This window comes from Passer montanus, unplaced genomic scaffold (genome assembly GCF_014805655.1).
Source record: "Passer montanus isolate IOZ18808 unplaced genomic scaffold, ASM1480565v1 scaffold115, whole genome shotgun sequence".
Lineage (NCBI taxonomy): Eukaryota > Metazoa > Chordata > Aves > Passeriformes > Passeridae > Passer > Passer montanus.
In genome coordinates, this window is record NW_024358167.1 from 705,956 (window position 1) to 733,550 (window position 27,595).

Here is a 27,595-nt window from a genome sequence, read left to right on the forward strand (position 1 = left end):
AAGAAGGGAACACAATGGGGCAGGTGCTGTTTGTAATTCGGGTGGCCCCGAGGCAGGAGCATCTCTGGGTGATACAAAATTTGTGTGTTTGGCTACAAAATGGTGAAGTTTGCACCAAAAAGAGGGTTTAGGACAAGGATCTGGGGACAAGGCTCTGCTGGGCTGTCCTGTCCTCATGTGCTGTGGTTTCTGGCATGGTTTGGGGTGCTGTGCTGAGCTCCCTCCTTTGGGAGCAAGAGGATACTTCAGGGCTTGGACTTGCCTGTTCCTCCACCTGGGTCACGCTCTGCTCCCTACGCCAGGGCCTGGATGCTGGGATTTGGTGCCTGATGGGATGTTTAAGGCCTGAGTCTCCTTGGCGTGGTCAGGAAGGCAGCATGCAGGTACCCTTCCAGCTCTCCTGGCTTGGCTTTGCTGCCAGTATGGAAGGCTCTCAGGATTAATTAGTGGATGCCTGGTGGAGGGTGGCATGGCAGAGCCCCCCTGGCACTGCTGGCTGCCTGCTGGGCTGAGCTGTTCCTGGAGAAACACTTGGCTTAATATAATAAAGGCAACCAGATCATTATGAAGTAGGTATGGGGGCAAAATCCTCCCAAAACAAGCTGGCAGCCCCCTCCCCAACAGAGAGGCAGGAGGGAAGGGATGACAGGAGAGCACCGTGCAGGGATGCAATTAAACCCCTGGCAGCATGTGCCTGCTCCCTGCCTGGATGAGTGCAGGGAGGATAACGAGGGAGATGAAAGCAGGCTGGGAAAGCAGCGCCCTTGTCACCCTTTGAAGGTGGGAGATGACAGCCCCTGCCTGTGGGTGACAACCTGCCCAATCCTGCTGCTTTTCCCCCCAACCTGCTGCCTGTGTCATCATCATATCAAAGCACTGAAGCCCAAGTGCAGGGGCTGGGTGGCAGCTCAGGGTCCCCAGGGAACACAGTGCCAGCAGTGCCCCTGGCACTGCCCCAGGGGCAAGCAGGAGCCCTGGGAAGCTGTGCCAAGTGCCTGCCCCTGTAGTCACAGCATCCTCTCGATGACACTTGCTGTGGCACACAACTTTATGTGGGTGTTTGTTTGCCTGGGTGGTGTCTCTCAGCTGACAGTGTCTGGGAGGGTGTCCTAGCTGGCACCTTGGCCACTCAGGGTGACAGCAGCATGGCAAGGAGAGTGTTTTAAAGCACCCCTCTCTGGGGCTAACCAGTTTGAAGGCTGAAAAACTGATTTTTTTTTTCTTATTTTAATTTTTAATGTATTTAAAGACAGATTCGGTGTTGATGGTGTCTACAAAATGCACAAGGGGTTTCTAGCAAACATCTCCTCCCCCTTTTTGGGAGTTTCTTCAAAAAATTATGAGCCTTGTGCACAAGGTGTTGGATTGAGGCACCAGTATTTTTTCTTAAAGATAAATTATTGTTTGCAGAAAGTGGGGCCTTGAATCTCTTTCTGGCAGGCTGCAAATGCAGTGAGCCACAGTTTCTCCTTTTTTCCTGAGCTGTGCTGTCCTCAAACCCTGCTGCCCATCTCCCAGGGGTGCTGGTAGGTGCTTCCACATATGTTTTTGGAGCAAGGCTGGATCATCCAGGCTCTTTAGTGCCTTTGCACCTGACAGTGCTCTCCACACCTCCAGCTTGCTTGAGGGCATCATCTTGTGCAGCATGGCTGCTTCTAACACAGCTTCTCATCACCTGCTGTGCCAGAGTGCCACAGGTGTGCTCAAAGACACTGGGATTGCCCTGGACCCAAAAGGAAACCCAAATCAAGCATGAATTTGGGGATACCTGGAAAATGGGGTTAGCTCTGCCATAGCAGGGTCAGAGGGGTGTGGGATGGATGAGGCACTGCTGACTTGGTTTGCTGGGTGCTGGTGAGGTTTGGGCAGGTCAGGGCTCTCTGAATCGCTGCTGAATCTGTAATTCCTTGGAGAAGCTCCTGTTTTAAAATCTGAGAAGGAAAAATGCCACTCTGCATCCCCAGGGAGCTTTAGAGCAAGTTAATGTAGGGGCAATGTCTCCTTTCTTTCTTCCTTTCTTCTTTTTTTTTTTTTTTCTCTTTTGACTTAAGCTTCCCTGAGAGAGTAATTAAAAAGTGCAAGTTCCAGGTGCTAACTGAGAGGATTTAGTTTGAGAGTGAAATGCTTGGATACCCCCATGCTTGAATATCCCCACACTTGCACCCTTTCCACAGAGGCTGTGATGGTGGCTTGCCTCGGGCAGGAGCAGGGATGGATGAGCTGAGAGATCCTGCTTATCTCTGGCTCTTTCTAGGACTCCTGGCACCTGGAATACAATGATGCAGGATACAGGAGAGTGTTAAGCAGTGAAAAACTCTCATAGTGCTGCTGTGTGCCACGAGTGCTTCCATAATCCATCCTGCTGCTGGGCACTGCCCAGGCTCTCCAGGGAATGGGCACAGCCCCAAGGCTGCCAGAGCTCCAGGAGCATTTGGACAATGCTCTCAGGGATGCACAGGGTGGGATTGTTCTGGTGCCTGTGCAGAGCCAGGAGCTGGATTGATGATCCTTGGGGATCCCTTCCAACTCAGCATATTTGTGGTTCTGTGATTGTGTGGTTTTGACATTCTCAGATTCCGAGGTTCTGTGATTCCCAGATTCTGGGATTCTGTTATTCTCAGATTGAGGTTCTGTGATTCCCAGGTTCTGTCATTCCCAGATTCTGGGATTCTGTTATTCTCAGATTCTGAGGTTCTGTGATTCTGGGAGCTGCAGAGCGAGGTGGCAGTGGGGACACAGCTTTGTGGAGCCTTCACTGAGTGTTTGCCTTGTGAGAGAGATGTGACCCTCCTCTGAGCTTTTGAGAGGGGGATAGGAGAGGTTCAGCTCTGGCTGGGAGTCCCAGTTGTATCCAGCCCTGTGGCCACGTCCTTACAGTCACCCCTTGGATGTGACAGTGACTTGCAGCTATTTTTCCCCAAACTTCCACTGATGACATCTCGCTGCAAGAAGCCTGAGCTTCACCAGCCCCTCAATGATGTTCTCTCCCACCCCCAGACATGTCAGCCCTGGAAGAGGAGTCCTGCTGGCAAACTGACACCTGGGATGTGCCACATTCCTGGTGTGCAGGCAGGATGATGGATCCGTGGGCAGCTTTGGATTGTGGGGGGGTTAAGTGCTGAGCATCCTCCCTGCCGAGCAGCACGGAGGAGCTCTGTGCCTCAGCATTTACAAACACACCCCTGGTGCCTAAATGTGAGGAAATGGATAGTTAAGCACATCATTAATCTTATCCAGCCCCCATAATCAACAATCAATTAATTCTCCTCTGGGCTGAAGAGATGCAGGCTGTGCCATAGCCTGGGCAGTGGCAGAAAAAGCCCCTTCCCACAGGGAAAGCTGAGGCAGAGCCTCATCCTGCACTTTTCTGACACACTAGCATGGATGCAGACCTTGCCAGCTCTGGGAAGCTCTTGGAGCAGCCCTTAAATTAGGGCAAATGTTGCCCTGGCCATTAGTGGGGTGATTTATTGCTCCCTCCTGGGCTCAAGTCCTCCATCTGAGCCTTGCACTTGGACTGTAAGTTTGCCATGTGAGGGATTATGGATCCCACCATGGCATTGCAGGGCCCTGGGGGTCTGTGCTGTGTTTTCAGTATGAGGTTCATGGTTCAGCTCCCCCAGAGAGAGGGGACACACGGGCAGCAGCCAGAGGGGAGCGCTGCACCCACAGCATATTTGGGAGGGAGGAGAAGGCATCCACCTCCCTGAAACTGTGGGAGGCTTTGGGCAAGCACAGTGTAATTACAGGAGAGAAAAGCTAATTGGTAATAATAGCAATTAAGAGCCACGTGCCTGCAGATTACAGGAATTTGTGGATAAGCAAAGTGATAACGGAAACCTGTGGACACTGGGGTGCAGGGTGCCATGTTCAGGTGTTTTGACAAAGCATCACTCGGATCAATTGTAATTAAACATTAACAAACCTCTTCAGCCAACCCACCAACATGCCCTCAAGCTTTGAACTGAGGCTTGTTCATATCACTGCAATCCTCTCATCATCCTCCTTCCCTCCTCCATCCTCTTCCATTAAAACACAGGTGGCTGTTCCCTGGTTCTACTGCTCCCCTTCCTGCTCCTCCAAAGAATCTGGCACGTTTCAGGTGTGTTCTGACACATCCTGCAGCTCCAGAGCCCACAGATCCCCCTTTGCATGTGTCATGGATGCTCCCCCTTCCTGTGGGAGGACGAGGCTGCTGGGACATGTTGAGGAGCTGGAGATACACTCAAAACCTTGGTGTCCATGTGTGGTTTTGTCTCCTGCCCTGTGTGTCTGTGTACTCTGTGCCTCCTTGGGCTGTTTTGGGAATAGGGCTGTGTGTGTATTGGGGAAGGGTCTGCATCCCTCTGCCTTCTGCTGTGGAGCATCCTGAAGGTCCCCTCAAACCTTCTGGACTGCGTGGTGACCCTGTGTGTCTCCCTGCCCACCACCTGAGGTGCTGGATTATGGCCCTGAGTGCTTCCTTAAGATGCCACGTGCTTGGGATGGCTGTGGAGGGATGTGGAGGAGTCAGCAGTCCTCCCCTGATGGAGAAGAGGAAGGGCAGTGGGAGATGGTGGCTGGCTCCTCTGGAATGCCACGTCCCCACCCAGCTGTCAGGGCCACTGGAAAGAGACAATTCATTGCAGCCAGTTGTGTGCCTCAGGCTGGGGGTGGGGGGGGGAATCTTCTGAATAATAAAATTGTAAAATATTGTTTTGATTTATTCTTTTCTATCATCTATTAATATCTGGGAAGGCTGTGTGAGCAGGAGGCCTTCATGAGTTTTGAATGACAGGTTAAAGGGCTCCAATAAAGATTAGATGGTCCACTATCTCCCAAGGAAATTGCATCAAAGTGGTTACTCCTGCTTGCTCCTATTAATTTCCTCTTCATGGCTGCTAGGAGATGCCTCATATCCTGATGCAGCAGACAGGGGCTAAGAGGCACTTTCCATTATCTCAATCATCGCCGTGTTTATGAGACACGTCGGGTGTTTCTCTGCAGAGCTGTGCCTTGGGGGGATGGCATCACAGGGACAGGACACCACCCTGGTGTGAGGTCAGGAGCAGTCTCTCCTGGCCTGGATGGAAGTCTGATCCTGTGGGTACATGTGCCAAAATACAGATATTCCCTTCTGCAGCCTTTGGTTCTGTCAGATTTTGTTGGATGTCAGGGATGGATGAGCATCATTCATCAGTGCCCATTGCTGACGATGGGTGGGGTGGGGCGGAGATGAGGGACCCCATCCCTGTCACTCCATCCTCGCCCTCTCTCCACAGAGCAGCGAGATGGTTGATTAATGAAACCTCCCCTGTGGCTGATTAAACCCTCTTTGTAACTGGAACATATTCTCTATTATGAATTAGATGCCATTTCCTGCTTGAATGAACTCGGAGGCTGGGAAGCTCCAGCCCCAGGCTGGAGGGATGAACAGGATGGACCCATAACACACTGTCATGGGTGTCACACCGACTTTTAAATTAAATATTTAAATTTTGTGTGGAAAAAGCATTGTGAGACCTGAGCCAGGCTGTTGGGGGTGACTGATGGAAAGGGACTGATCAGCAGTGCTGTCCTGCTCCTGCTTGCCCATGTCCCCCCATGGGTGCTGCTGGGGCTGGGGGTCCCACAGCCCCTGCCATCCTCCTGACTGAGTACAAGCAGTAAAGAGCAAAGCAGCTACTGCAGCCTCCTTGCTAAAGATTGTTGCCATGTGGTTGCAGTGTTTGTCTAGTGGCTTCAGGAATAATCCATAGCCAACATGGCAAATTCTGGCCATCCTAGATTCATGGGAACGTGCTACCCCATTTACACCCGCGCAGCTTTTCTGCGTCTCCTCTCCTTCCTTTCCACCCCATTCCACGGACAGCACCTGCTGTCCCCTGCGTCCTGGAAGAGCTCAGGACGCAGCTGCTGTGCTCTCTCTTGCAGCCTGCCCCGCCGGGACGTTCAAGGCCAGCCAGGGCGCGGGGCTGTGCGTGCCGTGCCCCCCGAACAGCCGCTCCAGCGCTGAGGCGTCGCCGCTCTGCGCCTGCCGCAACGGCTACTACCGCGCCGACTTCGACCCGCCCGCCGCCGCCTGCACCAGTGAGTACCGGGCTGGGGCTGGGGCTGCAGGGAGGACAAGGGCTCGATCCGTATAAATGGATTATAAATGGGTACTCTGGTTTAATAATTAATTAATAATTAATTTATTAGATAATCGAAAGTATAAATCTGGAAAAAGGCACAAGCGATTCCATTCTGAGCCAGGCGATCGGGGTTGCGGAGAATGAGGATTTGGCGTTATAGTACCAAAGTCCCCGTGGGTCTCTAAAGATCATTTCCAAGGGGTCTGTTTTATGCAGTTTTTCAGGCTTTGGAAGGGGCTCTTCTTTAGCATATTATTGCATTTTTCCCGGAACTGGTGGATAATTGTTGGAATCTTGTCAGGTGAAAACTTTCTGGGATAAACTTCTGATGATGCCTGTCAAAATGACTCCTGCTAGAGTCACGTCAGACAAAAAATCCTTTGGAATATACATCTCTGGAGACAGTGCCTTCGTGGTGCTTGAATCTTTATCACTTACTGTTTGTTGCTGCCACTGGTTTTAGTACACAAAATGCTGTGGTTTTTAATTTCATTTAGCATGAATTATTTTATAATATATATTACACATGTAGAGTTTGTTTTATTTTCTCCCCCTGTCCCATTGTGGATGGGAGGAAGAGCAGGCTGGGTGGGCAAGGCTCCACATCCCATCTGAATGGCAGCCTCTGGAATGTATACATCACCTAGGCAGCAGCAGTGATGGCAGGGAGATAGTCCCCAGGATAAATTAGGATTTAAAGTTATCTGCTCTGGCTGTCTTGTTCATAGTCTTGCAGATGGAGTATTTTTTAATAGGGGAAGGCTGCATTAAGCATTGGTATTCAGCGATGCGTCGCTGCTCGGCTGCCTGCCCGAGCTGCCTGGCACGGCAGCAGTGTCCTCAAGCCTGTCTTTTGGTGGGAAAAGAGCCCAGGAGAGAGGAAAGAGCTGATGTGCTCTTCAGCCTGCTGGAAACTCAGGCCTCAGATACACTCCAGGCCCTTGAACCAGCCTGTCATGGAGCTTTAGCACATGGGTGCTCCAAAACCTCCATGCTGGGAAGTGCCCAAAGAGGACACCAAGGAAACAAGGAAAGGATTTGTGTGTTTTGCTGGATCACTTGAGCTCTCACACAGGTATTCAGCAGGTTGCACAACTACAGATAGCCTACAGATCTTTATTATGCCTCATTACATAACTGATTTATAACAGTGCTGTGCTATAGGAATACAGGGGAAAAAAAGTCTCTTTGCTGATTTTTATTTCTTCTCATCAGTGCTTGATTTTGTAGTGCTCCAATCTGAGGTGCCATCTGTTCACCCACAAAGTTTCTCTGTGTCAGAGGAGTACATAACATTGTGGAGCTGCTGGCTGTGCCCTGGACTGGAACCCTTCCAAGGGTGATCCCTGCAGCTCCTGGGCCCCTGCAGAGGAGGGAAGGGGCTGCAATTAAAGTGGGAGGAATTTGAGGAGGCAGCAGTTTGCTGCTGGGAAAAGGAAGAAATACGGGTTTTTTTCCTTCTTTCTTGAAGAGATATGAACTGCTTAAGGTATGGAGGAAGGATTTGGATTAAGGCTTGTGAGACAGGTTGCAGATTTTGGGGGTAACTCACTCATATTGATCCCTTTGAGCCTTTGTGAGTCCTGCAGTCTTGTTCCCCTGGGGAATCAAGGTCCTTCTCTCTGCTGCTGCCCCTGCTGTGGCCCCCACAACCCTCCTGTGCCATCTCCACCATGGGGCAGCCTGGCAATGCTGTGGTGCCTCAGGTACAGGAAAGCCCTTTCCAACAAGGGTGCTGCACTGGTGGCTGCTCCATGACAGATGCTTTTACTCCTAAAGAGGAAAAGGGTTAAAGGGATTGGAATATTATTATCTTAATTTTTTTTAAGGCTGTCATTTCTCTGAGCATTTGAACAAAATCTTTCATCCGCGTTATCCATGGCAGCAGCTTAGAGAGGCTCCCAGAGTGTCTCAATGCAGAATGGCCTCTCCATCCCACCAGCCATGTCACTGTGGTGCTGATGAATCTGTCCCTGTCCAGCCCATCCCAGGCCACTTAACAGGGCTGATTTATCCACAGCCCTGACGATGTTCCCTGGAACACGCACATGAGGAGGGCTCCCATGGGATGGGCTTCCCCAAGACAGAGTGTGCTTCTCTCTCTTAACCCTTCCTTGCAGGTCAAGTCCTCCATCATTTTTATTGCTCCCTGTATCATGGCAAAGTGCTTTTTCTTTCTTGGAAAAGCAGCCCCCAGCCCAGCCAGCAGCAGGAATTCCTTGCTTCCCTTATTTAATATAACCAAGCAGCTGAATTTTGTGGTTTTGGCTGCAGAGCTATCCTGGCTGACCCCAAATCCTCTCCTGGGTCTGTGTAGTCGTGTGTTTGTACCTCAGTGCTGCTCTCCTGGGTTCCTCCTGAAGGGACTGCAGCCCTGATCCAGCAGTGCTTGCAATCGGAGCCACGTTTAATTCCCATCCTCTGAAGCATTTGCAATGGCTCCTGGCAGCTTTGATCAATGCAATTTTCATCTCTTGTCCAACATGGGAGCTGCTTGCAAACTATGGAATGGTGCCGTCTTTCCTCCATGCTGGGAAATTCCCGGGTTTCCAACTTGAGATATTGAACCCTTAATAACCACTTTCCATTTTTGACTCTTTCTTCTCCTGCTGCTTCTCTGGTTCTCCATGGTGCTGGCTAAGTGATTTTTCTCTTGCTGGGATAATCTGCTCGAGGTACTTCTCCATGTGAGCACTGCAGTTATCTCAGCATCTCCTGGTGGGATTAAAATGGGTCCAACTTCATGGATGGATCTGTGTGCATTCCACATGGAGTTTTTTTGGACGCTTAAGTGGGTTTGTGGCATGGGAGTTGTCATCTCCATCTGGGAAACTTGTTTGCAGTGCAGGTGGTTGGTGCTGCCAGTGTGGGTAGTTTGACCCTGAGTTAAGCAAAGCTGTGGACACAAAATCCCTCCTGAGGGAGGAGGTGATGGATGGCGCAGAGCCCTGGGGTGTCCTTCCTGTGCTGGAGCCTCCGTGGGACTGGCAAGGACCCGTCTCAGTGCCTCTCCTTTCCCACAGGCGTCCCATCGGGCCCCCGCAACGTCATCTCCATCGTCAACGAGACGTCCATCATCCTGGAGTGGCACCCGCCGCGGGAGACGGGCGGCCGGGACGACGTCACCTACAACATCGTGTGCAAGAAGTGCCGCTCGGACCGGCGCGCCTGCTCCCGCTGCGACGACAACGTGGACTTCGTGCCGCGCCAGCTGGGCCTCACCGACACCCGCGTCTTCATCAGCAACCTCTGGGCTCACACCCCCTACACCTTCGAGATCCAGGCGGTGAACGGCGTGTCCAGCAAGAGCCCCTTCCCACAGCAGCACGTCTCTGTCAACATCACCACCAACCAGGCCGGTGAGTCCCGGTGTGCCGGGGAGTTCGGCTGTCCCGCTGCCTGCTGCAAGCTCTGCGTCCAAAAGGAAGAGCTCCCGGGGTGTGAGGGTGTGTGATGGATGTGGTGCTCCCAGCCCTGAGTGGGGAGAAAGGGCAGAGGAGGAATGGGGGTAGGGAAGGGTTGCCTGTGCTCTGGGCAGGGTGAGAGTTGGCTTGTGGGAGGGTTGTCTGATACCTGCTTCTGTCCCCCTCTAGATTGTTTGGGGATGAAATGGTATCACCAGTTGGGATATCACCAATTGTCCCAGCTGGGAGCAGGAAGATGGGGTGAATCCAGCCTTGAAACACTGTCTGGATGTGTTACAGCACAGAGGGAGCAGCATCCCGGGGCTGAGTCCAGGCTCTGTCTCCTCTGGCACATCCCTCTCCCATCATTTTCCTCTTGTCTCCCTTTCCAGGCTCCCCTGCTCCCTTTCCTGTCCCCAGTCAGGCATCAGGAGCTGAATGAGCAGCTCTGGGTCAAACAGGGATGCTGGGGGAGAGGGTGTGCAGATGGCAAGGGGGCAACTGGACCTGGGCTGCACTGAGGATCAGAAGGGATGGAAACCCATGTGATCTGGGTTTAAAAAGGGAATGGGAATTCCTGCTTTGTGCCAGAGCATCCCCTGAGAGCCCCTAAGAGCAGCCCCAGCAGCTTCTCTGGAGCCAAAGCTGAGCTGGGGTGTCCCTGCCCTGGTTCCCTGTCACTGTCCTCAGGGTGGGCAGATTTTTGCTCCCACATCCCATTTCTGAGAGCACAGGGGGTAGCAATTGTGGCACAGCTCCCTGGGTGCTGAGTGCTGGCTCACCAGAGAGGCTGTTACATCAAGTGATGTCACACACAGCTGGACCCTGTCACCAAACCTTTGTTTGCCCCACTGGGGAGAGCTTTGCTGTGTCTCTCCCACCATGGGAGATATCCTTGCAGCAAGCAGTCCCAGGGAGAAGGAACACCAAGGATTTCCAAGCCCCTAATTAAAAGGAGTGGTTGGTTTAAATAGCAGAATTCCCTCAGTGGCTTGCTGCTCTGCTTCCATATAAAGCTGCTGAGATGCCAGTCTTCCCACTGCTAATGACTAAGCTGGTCCCATGGGGAAGCCAACCACAGGCATGGGAGATTTGGGATGCTGTGGGGATTTCCCCCCTCTCAAGGCCATTTTTCCTCCCCTCTCCATTAATTTTCCCTCTCTCCCCTCTTCCTTGGCAGCCCCCTCCACCGTGCCCATCATGCACCAGGTGAGTGCCACCATGAGGAGCATCACGCTGTCCTGGCCCCAGCCTGAGCAGCCCAATGGGATCATCCTGGACTACGAGATCCGCTACTACGAGAAGCTGAGCCGCATCTGCACGCCCGACGTGGGCAGCACCGTGGGCTCCAGGCCGGCCCCGGTGAGCCCAGGGGGAGCCCTGCCCTGGGGGCTGGGGTGCTGGGGCACAGGGGCAGGGGCAACAGCAGTGAGCTCTGAGACAGGCTCTGCTGGGAAAGGGCAGGTAGGACAGGCACCGGGTCACCCGAGCTGCCTCCAGAAGGTGGGAGTGAGTTGTGACTGCATGTGCTAAATCACAGAATCAAAATCACAGAGCAGCTTGAGTTGGAAAGGACCTTAAAGCTCAGCTAGTTCCACCCCCTACCATAGGACACCTCTCACTAGATCCCTGTCCAACCTGAGCCATTCCCTCCCCGTGGCAGCATTTGTCCAGCACCTCAGTGCCCGTGGCAGCCTTGGCTCTGGTATTTGCTAGGATGAGCAGGGACCTGAATCATGGGGATGACATCAGGAGGAAAGGAGGGGGTTGGAGAGCACCAGGGAAGGTTATGGAGGTTGTCCCTGCCCCAGGTCACTGCCTGCCACTGGTCTTGTCCCTGGCAGCTGTCCTGTCCTGCAGGGGACACGCTTCCAACCTCTGCGATGAACCGTGCCCGGCCCAAGCTGTTCCATCTCTCCTGCGTCTCGGCAGCTCTAATGAATTCCTCTAAGTATGAATAATTAGATGATCTCACCAGCGGCCTCTTACCAGCAAAGCACTGGGGAACATGGTAAAAAATGACAGTGGAGAGCATGAGGTTTCCAGGAAGGTCTAGGCCAAGGACCTGTGCCAGCAGAGCAGGACTGCAGGGGCTGGGGATCTCAGCAGAGTTGCCCTTGAACCTGCATGAGCAGGGTCTCATAGGGCTCATTATGGTGTTTAGTGGAATCACAGAATGGATTGGGTTGGAAGAGACCTTAAAGATCCTTCAATTCCAACCCCCATGCTGTGGGCAGGGACAGGAGGTTTCCATAACTGTGGGATGTTTCTGAAACGCACAAGGACGTCAATCATTTGAAGAGGAGGAATCTGTTGTTCATGAATTATTTTTGCTCTGGATGATCTTATTGTTTCCCTCTGCTACTCTGTGCTCCCTGCTCTGGAGGGACCAGGGGGCTGCCTGGGAGGCACATGCTGCAGGGGCCTTCCCAGTTCCTTGTGGGTTCTGTTTCATAAAATCATAGAACATCCTGGGATGAAGGGACCTTGAAGCTCATCTTGTTCCACCCCCTGCCAAGGGCAGGGACACCTTCCACTAGACCAGATTGCTCCAAGCCCCATCCAGCCTGGCTTTGGATGCTTCCAGGGGTGGGGGAGCCACAGTTTCTCTGGGCACCCTGTGCCAGGGCCTTCCCACCCTTACAGGGGAGAATCTCTTCTGAATATCCAACCTAAGTGTACTCTGTCAGTGAGAAGCCATTCCTTCTTGCCCTGTCACTCCAGGTCCTTATAAATAGTCCATTCCTGTCTTTCTTGTAGCTCCCTTCAGGTACTGGCAGGCCACAATTAGGCCACCCCAAAGCCTTCTCTGGGCTGAACAATCCCAATTCTCCCAGCCTTTCCTGTGAGATCCTCTTGGTCCGGGACACTTCTGAAGCAGAACCAGAGCCCCTCCCTTATCCCCCTGCATCCAAACCGTATCCCCACCCTCCACAGGACAGCTGGGCTGCATTCCCACTGTCCTCCCGCTGTCCCTGTCCCACTGACGGTGCTCTCTCGGGGTGCCCACAGGACCACAACGAGTACAACTCGTCCATGGCGCGCAGCCAGACCAACACGGCGCGGCTGGAGGGGCTGCGGCCCGGCATGGTCTACGTGGTGCAGGTGCGTGCCCGCACCGTGGCCGGCTACGGCAAGTACAGCGGCAAGATGTGCTTCCAGACCCTCACCGACGGTGAGTGCCAGTGCCACGGCCGTGCTCCAGCCTCGAGCTCTGGTGGGGTTCAGGGAGCTTGTCTGCACAAAGCTCTGTCCCAGTGGCATGGTGGTGTCTCCAGCCTTGTGCTCTGATGGGGTTCAAGGAGCTTGTGTGCACAAAGCTGTGTCCCAGCAGCATGGCAGTGTCTCCACCCTCGTGCTCTGTTGGGATTCAAGGAGCTTGTGTGCATAAAGCCCTGTCCCAGCGGTGTGGTGGTGTCTCCAGCCTTGTGGTCTGGTGGGATTCAAGGAGCTTGTGTGCACAAAGCTGTGTCCCAGCAGCCCTGTGGCAGGAGCCGGGTGATTTACAGCGCTGTCTCGTTAACCGCTGGCGGAAGGAGCGATCTGCTCTCAACCTCCTGGCTCCAGGTTTTCCCCCGCTATTTATTTCTGTCTCTGCTGCCTTGAGCTGTGGGGACAGGAGCCCCTGTGACCAGCTGTGAGTCTGGCACGGTGTGATGGGGTGGGAGGAGGGTTGTAGACCCCTGGAGGAAGGACTCTGGGATTCTTGGAGTCCATCTGAGCCATCAGAGCAAAGCTGGGATGGTCAGACCCATCTGGAAGCTGATGTCTCATGCCAAAGGGGTGTGTTGAGCCAGCTCACGACCTTCATGGCTTCTTTTGGCCCCAGCCCTTCCCTGCTCCCACAAACACTGGCTTCCTTTGGAAACTGCTAACTCATGGGAGTGTTTTCCTAATCCCAGCTTCAGGACTTATCCAGAGGTTGGTGAGTGAAGCAGGTCCTGTGTCATGGTTTGGAATGGGAGGAAATTTAGGGAAGTGAAATTAATGAATTTAGGGAAATTTTAAAATTGAGGAAGTCATAAACTGGTAAACCAAAACCACTACATCGTGGGGCAGCTGAGAGCCTGTTCCCTGTTGCTGCTGGCGTGGTTCCTTCTCTGCTTGTGTGATATCCATGGCTCCCAGCCTCACTGCCTGTCTTTCCTAAAGCTTTTCTTCTTTCCTAAAGCTTTTCTTCTTCTTCCCTAAAACGGGTCACCCCAAGCATGCATTCATGTCGAGTGCCAGCTGGGGTGAGAAGAGGAAAACCATGCTGGGTGACCAAAGGGAAGGAAATGGTAATAAACCCCCTTCCAATGCCTCAAATATTCAGGATTAGAGAAGCGAGAAGAAAAATCCTGCCTCAAATAAGCAATTAATTGAAATTTAATAAGAATGGATTGTGTAGCTTATTAAATAATAATTGATTGTTAGATGAGAATTTCTCAGGATTTAAGCAGCATGCAAGAGATAAATCTAGTTGCCAGTAATTAACTGCAGAGTAGAAAATACAGATAAAAGGGCACTAAATGCTTTCCTTTGGATGAGTTTTATTTTAACCCTTGCGTGTGGCTGCTGGCACAGCCTGGCAGACCTCGATGGGGCAGTTGGAGAGAGGGATATTTCTGGAATGCTACAGATGCTAAGCTAATACAGTGGCTAAGCAGACAAAGGAGGTTCCAAGGGATGCTTGGTGGGGAAGGGGTGCTGTGGGTGCCATGGCTCTTCAAAAGGACTTGTCTCATGCTGAGATATTAAAACCTACAAGCAGACCTGCAGCGAGGGTTCCCAGGTTCTCCTGAGCCTCACTCCCAAAGTTCACCATTATATGAACTTTGATATCAATTGTGTGAACTCTCTGATGTCTGATCTGGGTGAAGTCTTGGCACAGCATTCTGTGGCTGGCTTGGTTATTAATGGTGTTCTCCTACAACTTGTAGGAATTTTGTACGTGTGAGACCCCATGTTAGAATTGGTCTAAGTGGCCAACAGGTTTAAATTGTAGAGTCTCAAAAGGGTTTAGGTTGGAAGGGACCCTAAAGCTCATCTCATTCCAACTCCTTGCCATGTGCAGAGACACCTTCTGATAGATTAGGTTGCTCAAGAAATGAATTTCTTGAGGAAAGGGAAATGCCAAAGCCACCTTGTGAACCTCATCTCTTTGGGAAACTGGGCCCATGCACATTGGTCTGATGTTATTTCCAGGATCTTCTCTCCCCTGTCTTTAAGGTGTGTGGGCCAAGCCTGACAATCCTACCCAGTGCAACATGGCACTGGCTCATCCCCTGCCCGGGTCTCCTTGTCCCACCACCTTGGGAGCACCACCCTTGGGATCAGGGGTCCCTTCCCAAAGGCTGCTCTCACCCCGTGAGGTGCCAGGGAGGACTGACCCATCCCTCTTCTCTCGCAGACGATTACAAGTCCGAGCTGAGGGAGCAGCTGCCTTTGATCGCGGGCTCCGCAGCGGCCGGCGTGGTCTTCATCGTCTCCCTGGTGGCCATTTCCATCGTCTGCAGCAGGTGGGTCCCTGTGGGATCACTGTCCCTGGAAGGTGGAGGTGGTGAGGTGCAGATGAGGGGTGGAATGGGGGACCCATGTGGCCAGGGCGAGCAGCACGATGCCACTGCTCATGGAGTGTTGGTGGCAGGGGAGGGTTTGGGACCTCCAGCAGCTGCTGATGGCTGAAGGCTGGCTGTTGTGTCCCCTGTTCTCCCAGGAAGCGTGCCTACAGCAAGGAGGCGGTGTACAGTGACAAACTGCAGCACTACAGCACCGGCAGAGGTGAGCAGGGAAAGTGGGAAAAGCAGACGGGAGATGCTCCCAAACCTGCACCCAGCATTGCCCCACTCCTGCCCTTCCTAGGGGGACTGGGAGGTGTGGGAGCCCCCATGGCAGGTGGACAGGACAGAGGGTGGAGTGGAGATGTCCACATGTGTCTGTCAGGGTGTGGGGAGGGCAGTGGTGCAGCACTGTGGGTGGAAAAGAAGAGTACCAGGAGGGATTTGGGGGTATGTCAGGGGCAGGGGGGATGCAGGGGACAAGGGATGGGGAGAGGATGCTGTGAAGACTCCCCAAGGAGGAAAGAAGGGAGAAAGGTGGTGTTCAAAGGGAAGGTGAGCTCCTGACCTCCTGCCATGGGCTCTGCTGGGTCTGGACTGATGCTGAGCTGTTAGAGGGATTCTGGATTTTGGGAGCATGGCTGGGGTTGCTGGCACTGCTGCTGTCCTGTCTATGTGGCTGATGCTTGTTCTGTACCTTGCTCTGGGAAGGATGTGCAGCCAGTGACTGGGAATGTTTAACTGGCTTTGGGCTGCTGATTCCCTTAGAAAACAATTAGGAGAGCCTGAGCTTTTCCTAGGAGACCTCTGTGGCTGGTGGAACTGTGCACCAGAATTAATTCCTGATATATTTATGTGCAATGTCTGCTTTGGTGCCCTTCCAGCACTGCAAATGAAAATAAAGCAGCAAAGCAGCAGCTTTGGGGGGCAGGATTTTCCTGGTGTCCACCAGTTCCATGCCCCATCCCTGAGGGATGTAAATCCCATTTACACTCTCCTAGAGTTGCTTTCCAGGTGCAATTTGCTTGTGGGAAGAACCATCTTGGTCCTGGGTGCCTCCCTGGGGTAAAGGGGTGTGGGATGCAGGGATGGAGGAAGGATGGGTGGGGAAGGCAGGGAGCAGAGGGGAGGAATGGGGATGGAGCATTTGGCCTGGCTGAGAAGAACAGGAGGGCTGGAGAGAGCTGGAGAGGGAGTGGAGATAAGCAGGAGAGCCCAGCCAAGAAAGCAAAGCACACTGGATCTCTTTAGACCCTCTTGGCATCACACTGAACCCTCCCAACGTGGTGGCAGCACTTTAGGGGGTCCTGAACCTCCTGGCAAACAATGAACTGTTTTCCAAACATCAGTGGGTGATGACAGGCCTGTGCTTTTCCTCCCTCTTTTCTCCACATTGCTGCACTGTGGGGGGCAGGGCAAGGTTAATTTGATGCCTGATGGATAAACTCACATCAGGCTGCAAACAGACTGATTTTTCACATTTTCTCCCTGTGTTGAAGCATTCCCTGCTATATATGCATCCCTAGCTGGCTCCAAGCACCCCAAAATTCAGGATGCTTAACCTAGGTGGGGAAGGAATTGCAGCATGTGCCTGTCCTGTGTTTCTAAACCTGGGGGCTGTGATGACTGGTGTCAGAAATCCAGGGTGCCAGCAATACCCTCTCAAGGTTAGTGAGCCTCTGGGCAGTGCAGAGGCTGGAGCAAAACAGGTGGGAAATTTGTGGTGAGCAACTAATGGAGTAATGAGAGCATCCTCTGGAACAAATCACCATGTGTTCAGTGGCACAGCAATTACAGCCTCCCAGCACAGCTCTGCCATCCTCCAGCAGCCCCCTGGGACCACCTGCTGCTGGCAGAGTGCTCCAAGTGGATTTTGGGGTGAGATGGGGTCTCTTGGGGTGTAATTTTTTTGTGGTTTATCCCTTCTGTTGCTTCACTGGGAGCTTTGAGATTGGGGAAATAGGAGAAAATAACTCTATTCAAGCCCCAGCAATTCAGCAGGAAGGGTTTTTGTCTGTCCCCATGATATTTATTGCCCAGGAAGTGTGATGCCAGAAGGAATTGGCCACTGGAGTCAGGGTCGTGGTGCAGAGTGCTTCAACTTCTGAAGAGTGATAAAAAAATTGCCCATGTCTGCAGTAGTGAAAAATGGCTTAATCCAATTTTCAGGATTCTTGGGATGATTTTAAGAGCACAAAGCCCTTTGCAGGTGGGCTCACCATGGGTGCCTTTGGTGGTGCATTCCAGTACCTGGAATTTCACCCAGCTTTTGCTGGTGTGGGAATGATAAACTGGGGGCTGATGTTGGAGTGGATTTAGGTGCCGAATCCCTCATTTGGGATAAGGGGGGATCTCATCCTGGTGATTACTGAGCTCTATGGACACGTCAGAGGGTGTTTGACAACCAGCCTGTGTTGACAGGGAACAGGAAACTTGGGCATTGTTTTCTCCTCTATTCTTTCAATATTTTGATCAGTGAGCTAGTCTCCGTTACGATCCTGTAAATCCCTTTGTAATCCTGGCTGGAGCATCAGCTGCTCTTGTAAAAGAATTTATGGGGCAGTTAAAGTGTATGAGACAGAGCCATAAAGGGATTTATGAAGTGGGAGATGCACAGATGGCTTCATTGCAGCCTCCCCTTCCTCTGAGGTGCAGAAGTTCTACCCCAAAGGCCCCTTTTGGGGGTGAGGATGCTCCTGCCTGGTTCTTCCTGAGTCCTTGATGCCCCACAGCTCTTCCCTGGTGGCTTTTTGGCACCAGCAGTGCCCACTGTGAGGCTTTCATGCGTCTTCCTGAATTATTTCACAGCTGGGAGCTGATTTAGATTCCCGGTGCAGAGGTGTTGCTGTGGTCCCTGCATCCATCTGTATGCCATCTCTGGAGGGACTCTGGGAAGCACTAGTGTGATGGGATCATGGCCTTAGAAAGGTCCTGAACAGTGTAACTGAGGGCTGTTAATCCCTATAAGGGATTAACAGCCTATAAGGGTGAAGTACCTTGGGGAGGGGACCGGGCAGTGATGTTCCTCCTGGTCTCTCCTAGAGATGACCTTGAGGGGCTGCTATGCCATGCACAGTCCCCTTTTTGGGTGAGAAATAGCGCAGAAAGCTGACCTCCTCAGGGGGACACCACAGCCCGTTGCAGGTCCCTTTTGAGTGGCACTACAGCACTGGTGTCCAGCTGAGCCCTGTGTCCTCACTGTGCCTCACCACCGTGCCCTTGGCAGCTCTGTAAGCCCCTGCCATCCAAACATGACACCTGCAAACCCATTTGGGAAATCTGGGGACCTGTTTTTGTTTTTTCCCCCTTGGAAAAGGGCAAGAGCCCACTTTCTGCATGTCCCTGCAGCGTGGCCAGATCCTGTGACCACACGCTGCCCCCCGCGAGGGACCGCGCGCGTGTCCCGGCGTCCGGCCAAGCCGTATTTCACGGATCCACACCGGTTGTTGGTTATAATTGCTGCACTCTGTCAATTTAGTTGCCGCCACAAAGCCATCAGAGGCCTTTTTGGGTAAATAAATATTTCTTCACTAACGCGTGGAGCCTCGTAAAGCCTTCACTGTAAAGCCAGCACGCTGTAGTTCAGGTCTGTAACTGCTCCCACTGCCGTGGAGGAGATGGAGGAAGGATAATGGTAGAGGAATGGAGGGGAGATATTGGGTGAATTGGTGGCCTGAAGGGCATGATAATAGGTGAGAACAGTGATAGCAGCCACTTAGTGGAGTGTGTGAGTAGAGAAGGGTTCCAGTTCTTGGCCATAGTACAACTGCTCTTGGTTTTCCAGGCTGCCCAGAGATGTGGGGATCCTCTGTACCTGGCATTGTTCAAGGCTGGGTTGGATAGGGCTGGGAGCAAAGTGGTTTAGTGGAAGGTGTCCCTGCTCATGAGGGATGGTATGGAGTAAACTTTGAGCTCCTTCCAACTCAAACAATTCTATGAACTCTGTTTCTGTAACTCTCTCCCTTTGGCTGTGGTTCCTGTCTTCCCTGTGGCAAGGGTCTCCAGGGATGAAGATCTACATCGACCCCTTCACCTACGAGGATCCCAACGAAGCCGTCCGAGAGTTCGCCAAGGAGATCGACGTGTCCTTTGTGAAGATTGAAGAAGTCATTGGGGCAGGTGGGTCTCTCTGTGTCCTGCTGCCCATCCTTCCCTGCCCTCTCTGCTGCTCCTCTGTGGCTGCACACCCACCTGGAGCAACTTTGTGGGGGAGCACATGCAGAAAGCCTCAATGAAACCTTGAAACATCAGGCTTTCCTGGGTTTGTGTGGACATGAGGTTGTTTCATGCTTTCAAAGTTCCCCTGAGGAGGGAAAGGCTCCAGGAATGCATTCACTGGCTGACCATGGGGCCTCTTGGGATTTTCCATGTGGCTTTTCCATGAGATAACAAGAAAAGCTCGACCTCACTCTAGTCTGTGCCGTACTCCCCTACATATGTATATATACACACACATGCGTGTGTGTGTGTCATCTGTGCTGTTTTATTGCCATTTTTAAATAACTGTGTCATACTCCTTGAGGAGAAAGTGAGAAGATAGGGAGGGGAAGCTGTGAGGAAGCAATGAGTCAGTTTGTTTGGGATCAAGTTCAGCAATGTATCACCTGCCCTTTGCTGCTCATCAAGGCAAAGTGGCTGCAAACATGGCTTTAATATAATCCCTCCACAGGCAAATTTTGCTCTGGTGAGCCCTCCTGCATTCTCTGTATTTTAAATCAGAGAGCAGCAATGTAAACAGCCCAATTATTTCCCACCCCATGGTATGTGATGTTCAGAAAGGCAGCTGAGATTAACAACACCGACACCTGATATTTGAGGTAGTCCTTAAATGTGGATGCACTTTGCCTGCAAATCCTTGTGGGGGTTTGCACAGGTGGCTGCAGCCTCTGCCTGTGTTGATGTTGGGTTCTGTCACCTTGAGGAAGTTTGCAAACCTAAACATGTCCCCAGTAGCAGACATTGGCCCTTTTAAAGAGGACAGGTGGGCAGGTTTGTAGAGGAGAGCATTGTTGAAGTGTGAATTGGCTGCCATTTCTCAGCTGGGCAAAGACTCCTTGCTCTTTGCAATGTTTAGTGTGGAGGAGGAAGAGGAGGAGGTGGTAGCTCTGGTGTTGACTGATCAAAGGTTGAGCTCAGTGATCTTGGAGGTCTTTTCCAACCTGAATGCTTCCACCTTGTGCTCGCAGGGGAGTTTGGAGAGGTGTACAAGGGGCGCCTGAAGCTGCCAGGCAAGCGGGAGATCTACGTGGCCATCAAGACGCTGAAGGCTGGCTACTCGGAGAAGCAGCGGCGCGATTTCCTGAGCGAGGCCAGCATCATGGGGCAGTTTGACCACCCCAACATCATCCGCCTCGAGGGGGTGGTCACCAAGAGCCGCCCCGTCATGATCATCACAGAGTTCATGGAGAACGGCGCCTTGGACTCCTTCCTGCGGGTAATTCAGGCCACTGTGGATCTCCCTGGCACCTGGCAGTGATGCCCCACGTGGGCTGTGGGATTTAGAAGATGTTGGTGTCCCATTTGTGAATCCTGTTTGCTCAGTTTGGGAGTTGACTGGAGTGTGCCATACATCTCCAAAATGTGTCTTTTGGGGTGCTTACCTCTGCTGTAATCAGACAGGGCAGCTGGAGTCCTCTGGGGAGGTGCAGCATCCTCCTGAGGTCAGAGTGAGTGGCCCTGGTTCCACTGTGGGGTCTGCATGCTCACCCCAGTGCCTGCTCTTTGTGCTTGCAGCAAAACGATGGGCAGTTCACAGTGATCCAGCTGGTGGGAATGCTCAGAGGGATTGCTGCTGGGATGAAGTACCTGGCAGAGATGAATTATGTGCATCGAGATCTGGCTGCCAGGAACATCCTGGTCAACAGCAACCTGGTGTGCAAAGTGTCTGACTTTGGCCTCTCGCGCTACCTGCAGGACGATACCTCTGACCCCACCTACACCAGCTCCTTGGTAGGTACCTCCCACAGGATGTTCTCCTGCCTGGTGTTCCCTGTGTCCTGCACCTGCTGAACCTGGGAGAAGGGTGCTGGGTGTACAGTCTGCCATGGGTGGGAGTACCTCATGAGTGTTCCCACCACAAAAGCTCATGATCCAGAGGTCCTGGCTGTAGTTTCCACAAATTATTCTTTCCCATCCTTTAACTTTCTCCTTTTTTGAAGTTTTCCACCTCCCTCCTCCCTAAGCACGGTTCTGCCTTCTGCAGCTTACAGATAAGCCTCTTCCCTCTCCTCTGTGGAGGAAAGGTGCACAGAGGAGTCCCTGGAGAGACAGGAAGGGGAGGCAGGGAGATCATAGCAACTCCTGGCAGCACAGTGATGGTGTTTTAACTCCTCTTCCCCCAGCGCTCCAGGTCTGGTCTGCTTTTTCCTGCTGGAAACTTGTTCCAAGCATAAATTAAAGAGCCAAGCCTAACAGGGGCTCTGCCATTCCTCAGCCATCCTTCTCCTCCTTAATTAACTCCTTTGTGGGTAATGGCAGCTCTCTTCTCCCCCTGCTCCTGGCTACCCCAGGGGACCTCCAGCTCCCCACCATGGCCATTGTCCTGCTTGTGAGCCCCTGAGAGGTGTTAAGGATGATCAGAAGGGAGAGGGATGAGGCTCGCTGGCCTCATCTAATGGATTAATAGAGGAGTGTGCTGTGGGTGCCGGCACGAGGCTGCACCAGCTCCTGCCAAAGCAGTTCCTTGGGCTGCTGAGCTGTGCCCAAGTGCCAGGGCTGGCTCCAGCTGCCAAAATGGGAAAGCCAGGCACATGCCTTTAAGGCTGACTCAGTGTTTTGGCCCAGTTGCAGCCCCTCACTGTCCCTCCCCTGCTCAATGGGATGTTCCTGTTCCCCCCAGACCTGCCCCTCTCCCTGCCCAAATCCTTCCTGCAGGCAGCAGCCTTTGAGCAGACACCCAGCTTTTATTTTTCCTTCAAAGACCCCAGCAGTAGCTGCTGAGATGAGGCATGAATTAGTCTTTTCCCCACCTTCAGAGATAAAAAGAGATTATCTCATCTGTGTTTTTATTTAATTTAGGCCATAATAGATCTCCCCGGCAGCTGGGAAGTGATGCTGTGCCTGCGATTGCATCACTCTGCCTCCCACAGCAGGCTTTTCGCTCTGGGGAAAAGGCAGGAAAAACAACCTAGCAGTTAATTTCTCCATTTGTAGTTATTCAAATCAAATTTTTTGCCATTCATCCTTCAAGAGCGGCTGACGCGTCCTCGACAAGGCTATGGAAAATGATTGTGCTAAACGATTCACAGTGCAGTCCTGCCCCCAGAAAATTCCTCTGTGTGTCTGTGGTTTTCCTCATCCCTTGGCTTTTTTTGTGGTTATTTTATGGAGCTTTCCCAGGGAGCAATCCCTCTGTGTGTGCTGCCCCTCCTCACATCCCTGTGCCCTTGGCATGGCCTTTGGCCCTGGGTCCTGCCCTGGCTTGGTGGGTGGCTTGAGATGCTGAGCCTGATTTTGAGCCTTTGGGAGAAATGAGGAGCTCTCTGCCAAAGGCACTTTCCTACACCAGTGCTTTCCATTGGGTTTTAAAGGTGTTTTGCTTTTGCCTTCCACTCCAAAAGTAGGGCTGGAAGGACCTTCTGGCAGCTGTGGGAGCCCAGATAAATCTGTGGAAGGTGCTTTTAGTTCAACCTTGTTTCCATTGAAGGCCAAGGGATGGAGATACCTGTGGCTCCTCACCTGTGACAAGCACTAGCCCAGTTGTGCTTAGCTTTGTCACCTGGTGACTCCCTGGGAAGGGACCTGGGGACAGGCCACTGATGTGCTGGGTCCTGCAGGGAGGCTGGAGTGGGATGGGGTCAGTCAGTGGGGTAAATCCTTGGATAAACCCATTTGTTTGTTCAGCTAAACCATTTCAGGCAGGTACAAGATACATTCCTGCAGTTGTTTTTGGCTCCTGCCCTCCTTGTCCCATCAGGTTCCCCCTGTGCACTCCTTGGGGGGGTCCCCAGGGACCCATGGCTTGGGGTGTGTGGGGTGGCCCTGGCTTGAGGGCATCCAGCCTCCTCTGCCTAGGGAGATGTTTCTCAGCTGAAGTCCCTTTTTCTTTAGGGGGGGAAGATCCCTGTCAGGTGGACAGCACCGGAGGCCATCGCCTACCGCAAGTTCACCTCGGCCAGCGACGTCTGGAGCTACGGCATCGTCATGTGGGAGGTGATGTCGTTCGGGGAGAGGCCCTACTGGGACATGTCCAACCAAGATGTAAGCACTGGGGTCATCCACACTGCTCTGGGGGCCAGGGGGTGCTCATTCCCAAAAGAAATCCCTGCTTGAAGGGCTCTCTGCCCCTTCCTGGAGCCTCGGGAGCACTCAGTTTGGAGATAAAACAGGCTGGTGAGTGAGAGGATGCAAGGAGGAAAATTGGAAAGAAAAGCCAGTGGGCTGGTAATTGGACTTCAGCAAGCTGCAGGGCCTTTGAAAATGTTCAGAGGGTTTACGAGCAGGGAAGGAGCTTTGGAAGTGTGACTGCTGTACTCGGGCGAGATCCGCCGAGATAATGAGTGGCAGCTCTCCGCTGGGAGGAACTGCAGCCGCGGAGCATCAGAGCGGAGATTAACCTCGGAGAGCACCCGGCTCCTCCCGCTCCTCGGCTGCTGATCAGCCAGGCCGTCCCTTCCCGGCTGCCTGCAGCCCCTCTGCCTGCACAAGCAGCTCAGGGAGCCCCCCGACTCCTTCATCCACCTTCCCCCTGGCTCATCCATCCTCATCCATCCTCAGGTCATCAACGCCATCGAGCAGGACTACCGGCTGCCCCCGCCCATGGACTGCCCGGCCGCCCTGCACCAGCTGATGCTGGACTGCTGGCAGAAGGACCGCAACACCCGCCCGCGCTTCACCGAGATCGTCAACACCCTGGACAAAATGATCCGCAACCCGGCAAGCCTCAAAACTGTGGCGACCATCACCGCTGTGTGAGTGCAGGGCGCGGGGATGCTCCCTGCCACCGTCCCACGCCAGGGGAAAGGCTCCCCGCGCGGCTCGAGAGTTCATAAATCCTTAGAAGGGGGCAGGGGGGTTCTGTCTTCACTCTGCCTGACAGTCAGACAAAGGACACGCAGTTTTCAGCCAAGCAACAGCAATAATTCTTGGCTATTGATTCTTTATGGTCTGCGACCATTTGGGTGTGGTGGCTGCTCTGCTGACCCTGTGGCTCCTGCAGCTGGAATACAGCGTGTGAGCTTGCAAAGCACTGCTTGGCATGGCAGTGTTCCCATGGGGGTGTGCTGGGGGGAGCACAGGGATACCGGGGGTGGATTGGGGGTTGTGTCCCTGTGCTGGCTGGGCTCAGGCAGGGCAGCCCCTTGGTGCCAGCCAGGCTTGTCCCCAGCGGTGTGTCCTGTTTCAGGCCTTCTCAGCCCCTCCTCGACCGCTCCATCCCCGACTTCACTGCCTTTACCTCAGTAGATGACTGGCTGAGCGCTGTGAAGATGAGCCAGTACCGGGACAGCTTCCTGACTGCTGGCTTCACCTCTCTGCAGCTGGTGGCCCAGATGACATCCGAGTGAGTTGGACATGCCAGGGCTGACCAAAAGCAGGGTGCTGCCCAGCTGGGGAGGTTGGGAGGTCAGTTCAGGCCAAGGACAGGTGTGAGCATCCCTTAAACTGGACACCCAGAGTCTGGAGGTGGCCACATTGACTATTTGGGGGTCAATGTGTGGGTGTCTCTCTGCTCTCAGACCCATTGATGCTCATGGGGCCATGCTTGGGCTCTGTGGATGTTCCAGCTGAGCTTACCTCCAGAATTCACAGAATGACTAGGTTAGAAGAGACCTTAAAGATCATTGAATCCAACCCATGCCCTAACTCCTCAACTAAACCGTGGCACTGAGAGCCATCTTTAAGACATCCAGTCTTTTCTTAAACACATCCAGGGATAGCAACTCCACCACCTTCCTGGGCAGACCATTCCAGCATTTTGTCACCCTTTCTGTAAAAAACTTCTTCCTAATATCCAATCTGTATTTCCCTTGACACAGCTTGAGATTGTGTCCTCTGGTTCTGTGAGTGCTGCCTGGTGTAAAAGACCAACCCCCTCTGAATAAAACCACCCTTCAGGAAGGTGTAGAGAGTGATAAGGTCCCTTAGCAACAGGTCCCTTAGCAAAACAGGTTCACCACCCTCACTGACCTTCCTCTTCCTCTGTCTGTCTGTCTTCCAGAGACCTCCTGAGAATAGGGGTGACTTTGGCTGGGCACCAGAAGAAGATCCTGAACAGCGTGCAGTCCATGCGAGTACAGATGAGCCAGTCTCCGACCTCGATGGCATGACGTCCCTTGTTCCGTGGGGAGGGGCCGGGGAGGACGTGCAGAGGTGGGAGGGGAGGAACTGAGGTAGGGCAGCGCTGGGAGAGGAGCTGCTGCTGCCTGGGGACTGCGACTGCAGCCCAAGGATGTTCCTGGGACTCACCTCTGAGTGGTGACTTCCGTTCCTCACCAACAGAAGCACACTTACCAATGTCGTGGGGGACAGCGTATAAATACGTATAAATATGTACAAATCATATATTTAAAAAGCAAAGCAAAACAAAAGAAATCATAAAAAAACAATGAAGACAAACCAATGTGCGTTGGGGAAGCAAACCCAAACCCTAGAGACCAGACTCCAATCCCACCACCAGTGAGCAGTGGTCAAAACTGAGAAGGAGGAAGGGGCTGTTGGGGAGGGGAGAGGCACAAAATGGAGCATCCTGTCCAGAGGAACCACCTTCCTTTTTCTTCTTTTGCCCATCCTCCCTGCCCCGGCCCTCCCAGCTCACCCTGCTCCCCTCTCTGCTCACGGACTGGGTGGAAGTGTCCTCAGATGTCTCTGCAGCTCCCTGCCATCCCACCCGGGTGCCGCTTCGGCAACTACCAAAGGACTTCACTGACCACTGCATGGGGGATCCGACTCAATCCAGTTAATGTCTTCATATTGAAGAAGAGATGTACCTTCAATAGAAAACCTTGGGTTTTGGTTTTTTTTTTCTCTTTTGCTTGCATTTTTTTTGCAAAAAGGAAAAAAAGGATTAAAAAAAAAACCACAAACAAACTCTCCATCCTGGAAAATGGAAAGAGATGTTCCCGTGTGTGTGTGCGCGCTCGTGCGCCTGTGTATGTTGTCAACCTTCCGTGGACTCGCTGCTCGTCCGTGACCGAAGACCAGCGGCCGGCCGGTCCCTGCCCAGGGGCCAGGGCTTGTACCCACAGCCCCCAGGGGCAGGAGGCAGCCTGGAAGCACCTGGTGATGAAGGAAGCATCCTGCACGTGGGGAGGAGGATGCCAAGGGCCGGCCGGCGCGGTGGGGATGGGACGGGACTGGAGGAGCCACCGCGTGGCTGTGACTGGGTTGGTGGCTGCTGGAGGAGGAGAGATGCTCTGGGAAATGGACTGCTCAGGCCTCCAGGGCCTCGGTGATGTCTGGAAGATGGCTATGGAGGACTTTTTTCCCCCATCTTGTGGACCTAAGGATTTTGATATTGATTTATGGACTTAGGTTTCATGGCTTCAGAGGTAGGTGTGAGTATTGTGTGCGTCTCTGTCCATCTATCCATCCCACTCTGTATTTTTCTGCTCTTCTTTATAGCCCCTCCCAGTGGATGTTTCCCCATATTTAATTTAATCTTTATTATTCTTTTCTTTTGGTTCCTCCATTGGTCTCCTAGGCAAATTGATCCGGTTAAAATTGCCCAACACGTGTCAGTGTTTACCCAGAATATTGTAAGGCTGGGCCATCTGACTTCCCCTGCGGATCGCGCCAGGAGTTTATAAAACGAATGAACTCTTAATAAGGCTTTTACTTAGAGGGCTGTGTGCGAGTTGCAATGATCCATCACCGCGCTCTCGCTGGCGCTGTGCCGCATGGCACAGGCTGGCTGTGCCTCAGGGGCTGCAGGCCCCAGCTGGGATTTGGTGGTGTGGTGGCTCATACGTACACGGAGATCCCCTGTCCTCCTCACCCTCTGTCCCTCTCACTCTTCCATCCCCACCATGGCAATACTCCACATCTGCTTGTGCCATGGGGATGTCCTCCATCCATCCATGTCCTGGGCGTGTTCCTGAGCCACAGGGATGCCCCATGTCCAGCTGTGTTATAGGGGCTGCTTTACTTCTCAGCCCGTGTCTGTCTGTGCCAAGGTGATGTCCTGTGTCCATCAGTGCTGTGAGGATGGCTCACGCCCACCTGGGCTGTGGTTTTTCCCCACGTCTCTTTGCCGTGGGGCTGCCCATATCCAACTACACCATGGGATTGCTCCATGTCCATCTGCCCCATCATATTCCCTTCTGTGCCTGGAGATTTGCTTGCTGCAACTGAACACAAGGAGAGAAGCCTGTGCTCTGCTTGCTGCCAGCACCTGTCCACATCTCCTGAGTGGGAACACTGTCCCTCCTGTGTTGGGGCTGTTGGGGCCCTCTGTGGCTGGGTGGACTTCCATGTATCCTTGAGGAGCATATGCTCAGTTCATGGTTGTTCATGAGGAGCATGTTCATGCTCATGGTTCATCCCACCAGCAGGTGAAGGACCCTTTGGGGTGCTCTCTGCACCTCCAGATTTTCTTCTTCCA

General features: G+C 52.9%; 1 protein-coding gene across 1 annotated transcript in view; it reads left to right on the forward strand.

Annotated features, from left to right (window-relative positions):
• Nucleotides 1-27,595, forward strand: part of EPHB1 (EPH receptor B1) — a 77,853-nt gene that overhangs the window by 42,438 nt on the left and 7,820 nt on the right. The window contains exons 4-16 of the mRNA XM_039696900.1: nucleotides 5,914-6,069; nucleotides 9,137-9,472; nucleotides 10,698-10,879; nucleotides 12,530-12,692; nucleotides 14,910-15,018; nucleotides 15,216-15,280; nucleotides 19,054-19,176; nucleotides 20,244-20,491; nucleotides 20,791-21,006; nucleotides 23,107-23,256; nucleotides 23,773-23,966; nucleotides 24,401-24,556; nucleotides 25,214-26,543. Of these exons, the coding sequence (XP_039552834.1) occupies nucleotides 5,914-6,069; nucleotides 9,137-9,472; nucleotides 10,698-10,879; nucleotides 12,530-12,692; nucleotides 14,910-15,018; nucleotides 15,216-15,280; nucleotides 19,054-19,176; nucleotides 20,244-20,491; nucleotides 20,791-21,006; nucleotides 23,107-23,256; nucleotides 23,773-23,966; nucleotides 24,401-24,556; nucleotides 25,214-25,322 (2,207 nt within the window). The 3' untranslated portion in view covers nucleotides 25,323-26,543. The remainder of the gene's footprint in view (nucleotides 1-5,913; nucleotides 6,070-9,136; nucleotides 9,473-10,697; nucleotides 10,880-12,529; nucleotides 12,693-14,909; nucleotides 15,019-15,215; nucleotides 15,281-19,053; nucleotides 19,177-20,243; nucleotides 20,492-20,790; nucleotides 21,007-23,106; nucleotides 23,257-23,772; nucleotides 23,967-24,400; nucleotides 24,557-25,213; nucleotides 26,544-27,595) is intronic.